The sequence below is a fragment of the Prionailurus viverrinus genome, chromosome A1 (assembly GCF_022837055.1).
Source record: "Prionailurus viverrinus isolate Anna chromosome A1, UM_Priviv_1.0, whole genome shotgun sequence".
Lineage (NCBI taxonomy): Eukaryota > Metazoa > Chordata > Mammalia > Carnivora > Felidae > Prionailurus > Prionailurus viverrinus.
The window spans coordinates 133782546-133796912 of NC_062561.1; the positions used below are offsets into that span (position 1 = coordinate 133782546).

Below are 14367 nucleotides of genomic sequence, written 5' to 3' on the forward strand. Positions count from 1 at the left end.
GTTGTTGGGATTGCCAGAATAGAGAAGGAATAACAGATTTGGATAAAGAGATGAGTCTGGTTATCATTATATTCTATAGAGTTGACATGTCAGGAGCTATTCTCCCACTACTGTCTGACGGAGATATACCTAGACTTTAGTCATCAGGAAGCAGGTAGCAGCTACCCCATTGTTCATTGTATCTCTCTGCTTTTTATATTTAGAAATTTGCTGTACAATTACTTGAGGAGTACATGCCAGTAGTTTCCCACTTGTGCCCACTGGTAATTTAGAAGTGAAAATTAGTCCAAGGAAACTAAGAAAAGCCTTGTGAGGACACAGAGCAACATGATTTAGACCAAACACTTGAAAGCTTTGGTTGAAAATGGTGGAGGGTGATGGAAAATCTCTTTTGCTCCTCTGCAATTCCTCTTCCTCCCCCAAATATAATTCTGATGACAGGTAGACATTTGAAAAATTTCACCAGGGAATTTCACAATGCCCAACCCTCCCTTTAGAGGTAAGTCCCCAAATCATAAGTTGCTACTTTGCCCAGCTTAGTTGTTTAGCATTAATACAATGATTAGATAAGTTAAAGCTTACTTGGTTTTTAAACCTTGTTATAGTAACTTTCCTTCCTGTTCTTGCAACAAAACTGTACCTGGAACCCAAACATGTGATTATATCTCACCTCATTCTTCTCAAGACTTGTTTAATGAAACTAATGATTCTTATAAGAAGCACTCAACCAGAATATGATTAATGTAACATGAAAATTGCCACATTCATTTGCTTTTATACAGCTATTAGCCTGTAATGAACATCAGTGTCCAGGACATATTCCTTAACTGAGCTCTGCACAATGTGTTGTGTTGTAACAGGATGCAGTTTTATATGGACGTCTATGTACAACCCTGAATTACAAACCAGATGTGTTCTGAGCTTCAGCCTTCTTAGTCAGTGAAATATTTACAAAAACCTTACATATGTTCAAAGACAACAGAAAAAGCTTTGATTCCTGGATTTACATATCATTAAAAAGGGTCATTTGGGCCATTCAAGTTAAGAACATATTAAAATTGTGTGTAACACATGAGTATGTGTTGTTTATGTTGGGGCGGGGGGGGTTAGTGTGTGTAATTTCTTTATTTTTACATTCTAATCAAATGTTTATGGAACCTCTGAATTGCCACTGCCAAATCCTTGTTGTTTGTGAAATGGTCTGGGAAAGTATAGTTGTGGCCTCTTAAATTTAGCTTTTTCTTTACTCATTACTTTGGAATCCACAAAATAACTAAAAGAGTGCATTGTAATTGTATAGATCTCTTTCATTCTGAAAGGCCATATTAATGTTTCTTGATATTAGAGATCAACTTCATAATCGGGAGAAGGTATATAGGTTCTCTGAGAGTAATATAGAAATGCTTGTAAGCTTACAAGCTTGTAATGACAACATACACATATAATGCTTACAAGCATTTCTATACTTCTTGATAAGCAAGCCGTGCTCAAAGTGTGGTTACTCTCAATTTAACCATAAGACCATCCAGTATTCAGGGACATAAGTAAAAGCATCCACATGAAAAAACAGCATTTAACAGCTCTAGGAGTAAACAAGCAGGAACAATGAAAATCAGGCATTGTGTTTATTGAGGTACATTTTTTAGACAGCTCTGGGATTAGTGATTGGGTATTCATGTAAACTCAGTCTGCATGAAGATTCCATCAGTGATTCTTCAAGTTTAAGCAGCAAATGCCACTGCTAACTCCTAAAATCTTAAGTATCTATTTATTTGAATGGGAAATTGTTTTTACAAGTACATTTTCTAGGGGTTTTTTTCTTCTGGTAATTTGAGAGCAGGGAGAGCCTTGTAAATGCTATATACTAAAACTTTGTGTTATATACTAGAACTATGTTAACCTTTTTTCTAATGTAAGACATGTTTCTAAATGTAGAAGGTAATTTTTTTTTAGAGATGGTAATGGCAAAAAAAGAAAGAAAGAAAAGAAAGAAAGAAAGAAAGAAAGAAAGAAAGAAATTGCAATGGCCAAAAGCCAAGTGTTTTTTGCCAATAATATTTTGTGCTATGTATGTATGTTTAAACTGAAACTGAGAAATCAGCTTGTATTCCTTATAGAACTACACATATATACATACATTTAAGTTTGACATCAATTCCTGTTTTCTGATAAACTTCCAATAAGATGTATTAGGAGTAAAGGAAAAATTGCATTGTAAAAGACACTATATGTTTGTACTTTCTTTAGTGTTTAAACATGTGAATGGTTGGATTTACATGTACTTTATGTGTATATGTGTATGTTGTCATGTAAATAATATGGTAAATAGTGCCAATTTCTTGCAGTGGCACTGAAAATTCAGTGCATGATATTCCTGTGTGGTATTGGGGTTACTTATAAATACGTCTATGTACATAACATGTCTTGTGAATTTTGCATGCTACACTAATCTCTGTTAAATCTATCCCCTCTTTATTCAGAGCATGCTGTCAAGGTCCTTTAATTCCAATTTTACTGCTGTAAGCAACTTTCACTATGGCAGCTCTAGGGATCTGCATGGCAGCCAAGGCAGCCTTGCCTTGAGTGTTGCAGACGGAAGAGGTTCTGGTGGGCACATTTTTCGAGTGAGTACCTGTAGTAGACCAGTACTTTTAGTACACAGAAGAGAAAAAAAGACCCCACATTTTAATGCTTTCATGTTTTTAGAAAATACGTTTTTACTGTGGGTTAGATACTTTGATAACCTTCTGGTTCTTCCATGGCTTAGTTCTAAAACTTTCTGCAAAGCCGATTTAGTATTTATCTCTCAAGTTTCTCTGGCCATCAGCTAAGGATGTAGTCTGCTCTTGTTTATGTAAATAGGGGTGAGCAATAGGAATAACTGAGAGTTGGTTTTTTTTCTACTTATTATGCTTTATGGTGTTTTCTCTTAATAAAATTAACTAACTCTCCCTAAATCAAGGTTTAAGGCTATGCTGTATATAGTACACAGTGGGGTTGTGGGGAAGAATAATTTTTAGTGATTGAGAATTGGCAGATGAAAAGCACTGCCTGGAAGTAAGTTTAATCACAGTTTGCTAGATAGGATTAAATGTGAGACTGGAGAAATTCTAAGAAATACCAATGAAAAGGCAAAAGCCAAATTCTTTTATTAATGGTTAATAGTCATTAACGGTATTTATTTATTTATTTATTTATTTATTTATTTATTTATTTATTGAGAAAGAGAGAGAATCCCAAGCAGACTCCTCCTCATTCAATGCAGAGCCTGACACGGGGCTCAGTCCCATAAACCATGAGATCAAGACCTGAGCTGAGATTAAGAGTTGAATGTTTAACCGACTGAGCCAACCAAGCTCCCCAATGGCATATTCTTTTAATGAAAGTTAAGGGTAAGGGTTAAGAATGGCAGAGAAGGAGAAAGAACAGAACAGCTCTGGCCTGGCTCTATTTTAAGATTTTTCTCTTAATAACAACGTGAGGTGTAGTATGGCCTCAAAATAAATACTTCCTTCTCGCCCTTTCCTTTCATTCCAAAAAGATTTTTCTCCTTTTTACAGCCTTACTTGTCTCCTCCCCATAGTTTTATTTCCATGTTTACTCTGATTACTTCTGGGTCCTTTGCTTTTTCCTGAGGGTCCCCATCCTCTTTTTAGTACATAGCTGGCTTTGCTCTGTTTTGTTCTAAGGCAAGAGCAGTCTCCTGGATTCACTCCGCTGTGGCTGGGCTTCACTCTTCTTGCTCTGCCCTCTGTCATCTGCCACCACGTGGATTCCATGTTAGAGTGATAGCATTTGTTTTGTAATTTATCCCTTTGAAATGGAGAGAGAAGGGTGATAGCTATTAAGCCCAGCATTTCTGGTACTCTTTCCAATTGAAGCCAAAGAATGGACACAAGAGGCTTTTATCAACTCAGGGGTTATCTTTATAGTCATCTGGAACAGTTATTCTTTCCAAATTCTTGTACAGTAATATTTTTTGCTTGTTATTCTTACATTCAGAGCCTTTGAGTCTATTGCATTTTACTTTTTCATTCATAATATATAGTTGTTCTTTTAAAAGACCTGAATAGACTGGAGTTTAAACTTGAAGCTATGACCTAAGTTGATTACTGTGGGTTCTGAGAGCACATCTCAGAAATGAGGAAGGAAGGCAAAATATTCATTGCATAAATACACAAAATTAGATCAAACCAAATCTAAAAATGCTAATCCATGCTTTGAATGAGCAACTAACTACACATGATAGCTCTGTTGGAGATAAAGTTTGTAAGATTAAATTACAAGCCCTTAGGTTTTTATGTATCCTGTGGTATATCATAATGAAGTAGATTTCAGATTATTTTTCAGTATGATGATGTAGTTTACATACCTGTGTTGCTAGCCACATACTGTTTTGAAAGTTACAATAGTGCTATTTATCACAATCCCTTTAGTTTTCAAGAATATAGCTAGGTATATTTAGAACTAGATTAAAATGAAAAGTACAGGCATCTTTCTTCCCAGCATGTTTGTAAAAAATATTCAGAGATAATGAGATAACTGAGTCTGCTTTTTTCTCTAAACCTATCATTGACGTAAACTAGAAGGATATTATTGGTCATATAAAAATATGAACTCTAGTTAATTTTAAGTGTTTCACCAGACCACTGGTTTTGAAAATACTGAGCTAATACTATGATACAATTAAGTTAAAGTGAATTTTATGAGACTATATATTTATTAATACTGTTCATCATTAAAAAGAAGATCCCAGGTGGCACTGTGCTGTTAAAAGAATAGCAGTTAATTTTTTTTCCAAAAAACCCAAAAACCTTTATATATACTCAACAAGAGATTGTTTTAGTTGCTCTTAAAATTTGGGACTCTTAACTTTGATTAATAACTAAATTCTTCACAGTATTATGGAAAGCTAGGTATTACTGTAAATATAACGGAAAGCATTATGAAGAAATAGCTTAACAGTGTATGTTAAAAGTACTAATAATTTTTACAGTTTTGTTGAGATGTAATTGACATATTAGTGTTAGTCCAAAGTATATATCATAATAATTTGATATATGTATATATTGTGAAATGAATGCCACAACAAATTTAGTTAATGTCCATCGTCAAGGTACTGATATTAATGGCAGTTATGATGGTGATGTTTATTGGGTTCTTCATCTTCCCATGATCTAGTAATATTTTTTCCTAATCTCCTTTCACGTGTCATCATCATTTTGATTTTACATCGTAAAGAACATTGTTTGTTTACTTTTTATTTTCCCCTCATTTGAAGCATCCCCAGACATCCTGTCCAGGAGATCCTTGTCAAGACGATCTATTCATTTCAGGACAGCCGAACTACTCATCAGCTACACTTAGTCACAAAGATGTTCCTCCAGACAGCTTGATAAAAGTAGGTGCTCAGGAAATAAATGAACACATCTCTTTGAACTTACTCTGTTTTACAGATTTTAAACTGGAAATATCATGTATGCTTTAACAATGAAAATAAGTTTTTGAGGACTTTTCCTCCTTGATTAGTAAAGATTTTTTTTAAAAACTAATTTAGAAATATGAAATATATTTTTGCCCTGTTATTTCCTGGTTTAGTCCATGATTTTTTTTCCACACTGGAGAATCATTTTATTGTTTTTGATTTCTCTACTATCACCTACTTACCTTATTGTTTGAGTCAGAGGCTCTTTGGCATTCCTGTTTGAGTCAGAGGCTTTTTGGTATTGGACAATTAAAGATGAACCTGTCTTAAATTCCTCACTTGAGGATATTTTATCATTACTAAAGACATTTTAAAATTCTTTAAATGTAATTAAAAGTCACCTTGAAAGCGTTTTGTATGTGATAAATGATGATTGTATTCTTAATACTTTTGTTACTAAAGCATCACTTACTCACAGATTTTACTTTTCTGTCACCCAATACCAGATAGTTAACTCTTTTCTTTAATATTCTCGCTCAGCTATTCTTTCTCTTAACTAATTCCGTATCCCTTGTATAACGAGATAGAATTATATGAAGCATACTTAACGTATTATATAAAAACTTTTGCATTGTTCTTGAGAGTAGGAACCCAGACATATAGCATAAATTCATACATATCTATTTATTTTACCTTTTTTTTCTTTTTCTTCTAATTGAGCTATGTTAACCAGTTTCTTTTTCTTTTTAATATCAATTTTGTATTCTAGGTTACTGGGTTTGTTTTCATACTTTTATTCTCCTGAGCCATCTGCTAATGATAGCTTATTTTATTCCATGGGTATGTTTAACATTGATGTAAAGTGTCAGGCACAACCAAGAATCTAGGTGTCTAGAAGTCTGAAGCATGGGTCAGAAGTAATTACTGTTTGGAATATTTTCCTTAGGAGAAAGGTATTGAATCTGCACATAGAAATAAATGGTATAAATGTGGAGAAAAGCAAGAGCTATGTGCTGAGTTGTGTATAAGTAGTAAAATAACAGCACAAGCATTTAAATACTCCTGGGCAGATGAATTGCTTCAAATCTACAGAGTTCAAGTAGTAAGCAACCACAATTTAAAAAAAAAAGATATAAAGATAATAAAATACTTCATTCTCTTTTTCTCCAACCAGTGTAAGATTTGTCATAGAGTAATATCATCTTTGTGCTCTGTTATAAAACCCCCATATAAGTTTCCAAACTTGAGAAATAACCAAGTTCTCAAATATAACACAGTGAAAAGGTAACTTTTTTTTAAAGTAAAAATCTTCACCAAAAGGGAAGCTTCTTTGTTTCCTTCAGCAAGGTTGATGTAAAAAAAGCATGTAGTTCTGAAACAATTGCCATAATCTTTTCCCAAACTTTTCTACTTTGGAATAATTTTAGGAGAATGGGGCTCAGTATTTATCTCATAGTTTTTCTATAATTCACTTGTGGATGAGATCACCTTTTTATTAATAATCAACAATGAAATTTTAAGTGATTGAATAGCTTAAAAGTATTTCCTCTTATATACAAAAATCTCTATATGCAAATATTTATAATACAAATGTAAACTTATTTTTCAGATAGATTTCTCATACTGGGGCACCTGGGTGGCTCAGTGGGTTAAGCGTCCAGATCTTGATTTCCACTCAGGTCATGATCTCACAGTATGTGAGATTGAGCCCCACGTTGGGCTGTGCTCTGACAATGGGCCTGCTTGGGATTGCTTCTCTCCCTCTCTCTGCCCCTCCCTGCTCACACTCTTGCTTGCTCTCTCTCAAAATAAATAAAAAATTCCACATACTGACATAACAGCCACATTTCCACAAAGGTGGCTTTAAGTCTAAAACTCAGATTCATTCATTCTGAACAATGAGAAGCATTAAAACAAGGATAATTCTTTAACAAAATAATCACCTCAGATTTTTTTGCGTAGCTTGTGAAGAGTAAAACAGAATGTCAAGGCTTAATTTTTGTGGTTAATATTTTATGGAACCAACATTTAGAGTTTAAAAATTGCTAACTGGTACACACACACACAAGGAATAAATTTGCTTTTTACTATATTTGTACTTGTTAATTCTGGAAAGAAAGGAATAAAAGTAGAAAATATACTCAGAATAGTAAAAAAAATTCTACCACAAAACTTGTTACTTCTGTTCAGAAGAAACATGAAAAAATGCATCTTCTATGTGTGTGTGAGATGGGAAAATTTACCCTTTTACTGGGCTTAAATTTAAAAATTTTGACATAATCACCGTTTGCTGTTATCGTAAGAAAAAACAGGTCCATGCATACCAAATAGAAAAGCAAATAATTTTATGATAACTTATTTGAAACTTGAAAGAGTGAGAATCTGTCTGCCAAGGACTCAGGCAAGGTTAGAATTCATAGCTTTTTTTCTTTTAAAAGTGTAAAATTAGAAAGAATAGTGTAAGTGTCTTGATAATGTATGATTTAGAATGTTACACTCTAGTGCTTTTGTAATACTCCAAGAAGAAAATCCAACTATTTGTAATAAGACATTATTATTGGTCATTTTAAGACACTTCGTGTTTTTCTTAGATGCCTTTGAGTAATGGACAGATGGGCCAGACCCTCAGGCCTCAGGCAAATTATAGTCAAATACATCACCCCCTTCCTCAGGCTTCTGTGGCAAGGCATCCCTCTAGAGAACAACTAATTGATTACTTGATGCTGAAGGTGGCCCACCAGCCTCCATATACACAGCCCCATTGTTCTCCTAGACAAGGCCATGAACTGGCAAGGCAAGAGGTAAGAACAATCAAGAATACTTGAAATATGAAACTAAGCTCTTAATGTACTTTATAGGTTATTTAATTATTAGCAATAAATCCGTGTAGATTTTTAACATAGTTTTTACCATTTTGTTTAAAGGTGTGGTTTCATGTTAAGTTAATAAGGTGTCAAACTTTGTATTTAACTTGACTCTATGATCTCCCATGTTCTGATTAATTGACATAGCATTTAGTGTTTTGGATGTGATTATTTTTTTCCTAAGGTGGTTGCGTATCCAAAACTTTTTGATGATATTCCAGTAATCAGACCTTCAGGAATATGAATAGTAGACCATGAAACTTGACTGTCATGTTATGGTTTCCTATTGTTAATTGACACAGAGAGTTTGAAATTTGACCATAGTCTCCAAACTACTTCAAGAATTAAATCTTACAAAGTAGTATTTAAAAGGTGGCTAATCATACATTTGTATATTTGGATAGTTTATTGATAAAATAATACTATTAGAAATGTAGGTAGAGAACAAATGCTTTATTCCTTTTGCTTTAGTCTCTGGGGAAAGGGAGGGTCTTGCAACAAGTTTAGTTCTTGATCTTTTTTTATAACGTGGTTATAAAAAATACTATCAATTGATCATCAATCCTAATATCTTGCGAGCATAGAAACAAATTCAGGAAATGAATCCAACAACCACCCAGGGATTTTTAAATATCTTCTGAAACACCCAGTACACAGAGATACTATGTAATTTAGATATTTTACAGATGGAAACTGATCCTAAAATACATTTTTTGTTTGTATACTCTATATCATTAAAATCCATGATATTAAAAAAAAAAAACCCACAGGGTCAACATTAATCAATTGCCTGTCCTTGTAAAACAGCAATAGATTAAGTTAGGAGCTATGCTTTATAATCTCAGCTGTGCCTTTAACTCACTAACTCATTAACATGATATTCCATGTTGTAGTTTCCCTTTATCTGCCTGAATGTTTATTTTAGATGAATCTTTATGTATTTTACCAATAGTTAAATACTGTGTGTAGCTTTTTCTGAGATAGTAGTAATAATTTATTTTCATACTAATTTAGATCCGAGTGAGAGTTGAAAAGGATCCAGAACTTGGATTCAGCATATCAGGAGGTGTTGGGGGCAGAGGAAATCCATTCAGACCCGAAGACGATGTGAGTTCGTTTGTATGTCTTTGAGATATCCATAAGGATTTATTCACTAACATAGTGCTCTTATACATAAGTGAAAATCTAACAGATACTTTTATAAATCGAGAAAACACATCACCTTTTTTATTTCTCTCTTTATTCAGCTTTTTGTCTTGAAATACCACTTCATACGAATTGTTTGAGGAAAGCAAATTAAACCCCCAATTTTATTTTATTTTTTTCCTGGTGATTTTATTTATTTATTTACTTACTTACTTACTTATTTATTTTAGTATGAAATTTATTGTCAAATTGGTTTCCATACAACACCCAGTGCTCATCCCAACAGGTGCCCTTCTCAGTGCCCATCACCCACTTTCCCCCTCCCTCCCACCCCCCATCAACCCTCAGTTTATTCTCAGTTTTTAAGAGTCTCTTATGGTTTGCCTCCCTCCCTCTCTCTTTTTTTTTTTCCTCCCCCTCCCCCATGGTCTTCTGTTAAGTTTCTCAGGATCCACATAAGAGTGAAAACATATGGTATCTGTCTTTCTCTGTGTGACTTATTTCACTTAGCATAACCCTCTCCAGTTCCATCCACATTGCTACAAAAGGCCATATTTCATTCTTTCTCATTGCCAAGTAGTATTCCATTGTGTATATAAACCACAATTTTTTTATCCATTCATCAGTTGATGGACATTTAGGCTCTTTCCATAATTTGGCTATCGTTGAAAGTGCTGCTATAAACATTGGGGTACAAGTGCCCCTATGCATCAGCACTCCTGTATCCCTTGGGTAAAGTCCTAGGAGTGCTATTGCTGGGTCATAGGGTAGATCTATTTTTATTTTTTGAGGAACCTCCACACTGTTTTCCAGAGCTAAACCCCCCAATTTTAAATGTCCATTATATTATGAAGTGATTTTTAAATTTTGTTATTGCTTTTCTGCACATCTGTAGAAATAATTCCATCACTTTAATGAAAATCACTATACTCAAGTCAGAATTATCAGCACCAAAAAAAAAACATTGGGCAGTGACAATATTCAGAAAAAACCAGGAGAAAAATTGTACTGTAATTCAAGTGTTTGCATACTGTTAAAGAAAAATTGTTCCTTGTTACTCTGTTATTTATGCATCTTGTTTTCCATTAAATGTTTATCTTTTTTGTTGTTACTGAAGGGTATATTTGTAACAAGGGTACAGCCTGAAGGACCAGCATCAAAATTATTACAGCCAGGTGATAAAATTATTCAGGTAAATAAGATACATCTTTTTATTATTTTCTTACTTTTTCATTTTATAACATCTTCCTCATCAAGGAATTATTAAATGCCAGATTTTGAAAATAACTCTTTTGTCAAGTTTATTTTTATATATTTGTGGGTGAAAAACAGTGGCATTTCTTATAAGTTACTCTCTATTATTTTCATCATTTAAAATATTTCTTTCTCGTACGTTGCAAAATCATATGGATATTTTTGAATACATGTTAGATATTTCCTAGCATTTTGTTTAAGTTTAGGAATGCTAACTTCTTTAAAATAGGTTGAAAGAATCTTTTTGTTACAAGAATTAAAGAATTTAGTTCATTTGAAGCACTTGGAACTGTGTGTGTGATATATATAAGACTTCGATAAATGTTAGGCCTAAATTATAAGAAATATAGTGTTTATTGATGGCCCAAGGCAACATGAAGAGTAGGCCTTGCCCTCTGCTATCCTTGCATCTCGGTTGCCTTATTTATATATTAGCACATACACATAACACCTGTCTGACACTGTGTCTTAGACAATTGCTTCCTAACATTGGATTGCTAATAAGAATCATCTGAAGACAAGGTTCCTGAGTCCCACCTTCAGAGATTTTATTTCCATAGATGTGGGGTAGGGCCCAGGAGTCTACATGTTATTTTAAATTGCCAAAATAATTCTTATTTTCTGCCAGGTTTGTGGACTACCCAGCAGAAATTTAAGTGCACGGATGCAAATACATTATTATGAAATGTTTTTCTGAAAGATATTTTTCTTCTTTCTTCTAGGCTAATGGCTACAGTTTTATCAATATTGAACATGGACAAGCAGTATCTTTGCTAAAAACTTTCCAGAACACAGTAGAGCTCATCATTGTACGAGAGGTTTCCTCATAAGGAATGTGGACAAAAAGAGGGGGAAGGCAGCAAGATTTATTGGAAGATATTTGCAGGGGAAATTAATATTTTGACTATTTTTATATGTAAAGAAGAACTCAAAAATTATGTTCAAATTTGTACATTAATGAAATCATGGAACTCGTGGTTAGAGGGAAAGAACCACTGTACAGTATATAGGGGAGACTGTTGAATTCATACCATATAAAACTTCTTGTTAGGTTTTTAAACATAGCAATCAAGGCTACAAAAACAAACATATGTTGTTTTTGTATAGATTGTAGGTTTATTTTTGGATTTCATACACATGACTGAACTCTGTGCAAGGCTCTAGTTAGCCTTGATTGTAGCCCAGAGACAGATGGCAGAGCTCTCTGTCTCATAGCTTTTATGCCCTTATTTTTATTCAACTCATATTAATGTTTTTCTGCTGAAACTACTTTTTTTTAATGTGGGCAAGAGATTTGAAGTGTTGGTTTTTGCTATGTGCATATTGAATTGAAGAGTGAGTAGGTGAAGGTGGTGCTGGTGGGTTCACTTTCCAAGGCCAGATTAAAACCATCAATTCCTATAAAAATCTGGAAGCAAAGATTGAAAAAAACAGCTGTTAATGTGTTTTTATTAATAGAATAATGCAATAAAAATGTAATGTCTTTTTAAAGAAATAAAGAAGACGATAATTGCATTTTACGAGCTCTACAGGATCTGTTCTTGTTCTAGCCATTGACAATGCATTTGCTACCGGTGATTCAATTTTTAATTTTTTAGTCACAGGAAATTTTTAACTCTACTGTAGATGCTTGTCCATGCATTTCTTGTGATATGGAAATCCTTTGATTTTTTTGCAAATGGTGGTGTTTTATAATTAGTACTCCGTTTTAATCTTAATTTATAATTTTTATTTTAAGCAGCAAATGAAACTAAAATGGCCAGTTTTGAGATTGTGTTGCTGTAACACAAAACGTAAGCAGATTTAGGAAAGTCTCTCGATCTTGTTTGGTCTCACATTGCCTTGGTAAAGTAAAAGGAAACAGTACGCATGGAGCTAGGAAACCAAAGCAAGTTTGTGAAATTGGCACAGTGATAGAGAATTGCTGTGGAGAGTTGTAGAGCAAAGGGATGGGTCTCTGAGGCCTTCCAGTGTGTCACGGTATTCAAATAAAGGGCTGTTCCTACAGGTAACATTAAATGTGAACTCGACACTTCAGAGTCTTTAAAGGGTTTCTAAGTGTATCAGTGTAATAGAATAGTGTTTTACCACCAGCTGCCTTTGTTCCTCGTTAGTGTAACAAATATTTCATAGATGTCATTAATTTGTTTATCCAAACCATTAATTTTATTTGTTTTTGTTCTGTCTGTGTAATTAAATAAAATTTTAGTAACATGAAATGGTAAGAATTAATGCATGGTTATTTGGACCAGAAAAAAGTGCCACAGAAGACCAATAACTGTTTTTAGTCAAGGCTAGTCTGGAGCCTTTCATTAGAGCAATATTCAGTTATTGCGATTCATTTTTAATTAGTAAGAAATATAATTTTGGAATTTTTAATCTGTTATGCTTTGTTCTTCAACCTTGTTTTAATTAAGACTTTTATAGGACTAGCAAAAATGGCAATTTACATTATTTTTGCAAAAAAAGTTGGACTTGTTGTTTTCTTGCTAGTCAGAGTAAATAGGCAGTGATTTTGAAAAGATGTGAACTCAAATATTGCACTTCTTTCAAGATGTTATCAATTGGTTATTGTACTGTATAGTTTTAATATTGATTGAAACCCTTTAACAACTCTTTGTAAATTTTAACTCATTTTAGTTGTTTTTCAGTACTATTTACATAGGAATTGATTTTTATGGATATAGTAGAAGAAATGTGCTGTATTTTGATAAAATTCATTTATTGTATGTGTGTTGTAATCTCTTAAAAAAAATAATGACAAACAGCTTCTTTAAGACAAGCCTCAGTGTTCCCTTTATTCATAGTTTATTGTAAAATATTTTGGCACGTCATTTTTTGTTGATCTCAAATTTTCAGTCACATGCCTCAATGTTCCCTTTATTCATAGTTTATTGTAAAATATTTTGGCACATCATTTTTTTGTTGCTCTCAAATTTTCAGTCATATTCTACTATTAATAAGGAATACATGAAATAGTTACAATCGTGACATTTTCAACTAGTTTATCTTGAATCAGATACATGGACTATAATTTTGGAAAAGGAAATAAGCCACAAAAAACTGTAAGTTAATTGTCTGCATATTATACTGATTTACTACATGTGCAGCAAGTGTTAAATGCACTAGTATTTTATTCTCCTCTTGTTAATTAAAAAAATTTTTTACTGCTCTTATAACACTAAGTTCAGTGAGAAAGTTAGTTACAAAGGAGTGGGAGTAACATGATACAGTATATAACAAAAAAATAGCAAAAATGTTTTGCACTTAATAGCCATAATTTTCTTCTAAAATATTGGAAAATTAAAATGAAGTAAGAACTCTTTGTTAGAATTTTTGTTTTGGTAATGATAAGTTTTCAAAATCTGAATAGAAGGTTAAATATTCTAAGGAAACAACATTTTTATTTTACATATTGTTGAGTAATTTGTAGTCACAACCTATACATACCCTTAACTGACCTGATTTAAATATTATGTAGCAAACCATCAAAACCAAAACTGTCTTATTTTTAGTGACAGCGTTTAAAATTGACCACCCTACAGGTGCCTGGGTGGCTCAGTCGGTTGAGCATCTGACTCCGGATCGGGTCATGACCTCACAGTTCGTGGGTTTGATCCCCACGTCGGGCTCTGTGCTGACAGCTTGGAGCCTGGAGCCTGCTTCGGATTCTGTGTC

General features: G+C 33.4%; 1 protein-coding gene across 8 annotated transcripts in view; it reads left to right on the plus strand.

The window, feature by feature from the left end:
* Positions 1–13466, plus strand: part of ERBIN (erbb2 interacting protein) — a 133578-nt gene extending 120112 nt beyond the window's left edge. The window contains exons 22-27 of one of the 8 annotated variants that reach the window (XM_047833840.1): positions 2481–2624; positions 5282–5401; positions 8017–8226; positions 9304–9396; positions 10553–10627; positions 11412–13466. In XM_047833840.1, the coding sequence (XP_047689796.1) occupies positions 2481–2624; positions 5282–5401; positions 8017–8226; positions 9304–9396; positions 10553–10627; positions 11412–11519 (750 nt within the window). In that variant the 3' untranslated portion in view covers positions 11520–13466. The remainder of the gene's footprint in view (positions 1–2480; positions 2625–5281; positions 5402–8016; positions 8227–9303; positions 9397–10552; positions 10628–11411) is intronic. The other 7 variants (XM_047833919.1, XM_047834082.1, XM_047834008.1 and 4 more) reach the window with 7 other exon arrangements.
* The last annotated feature ends 901 nt before the right edge of the window (positions 13467–14367 follow it).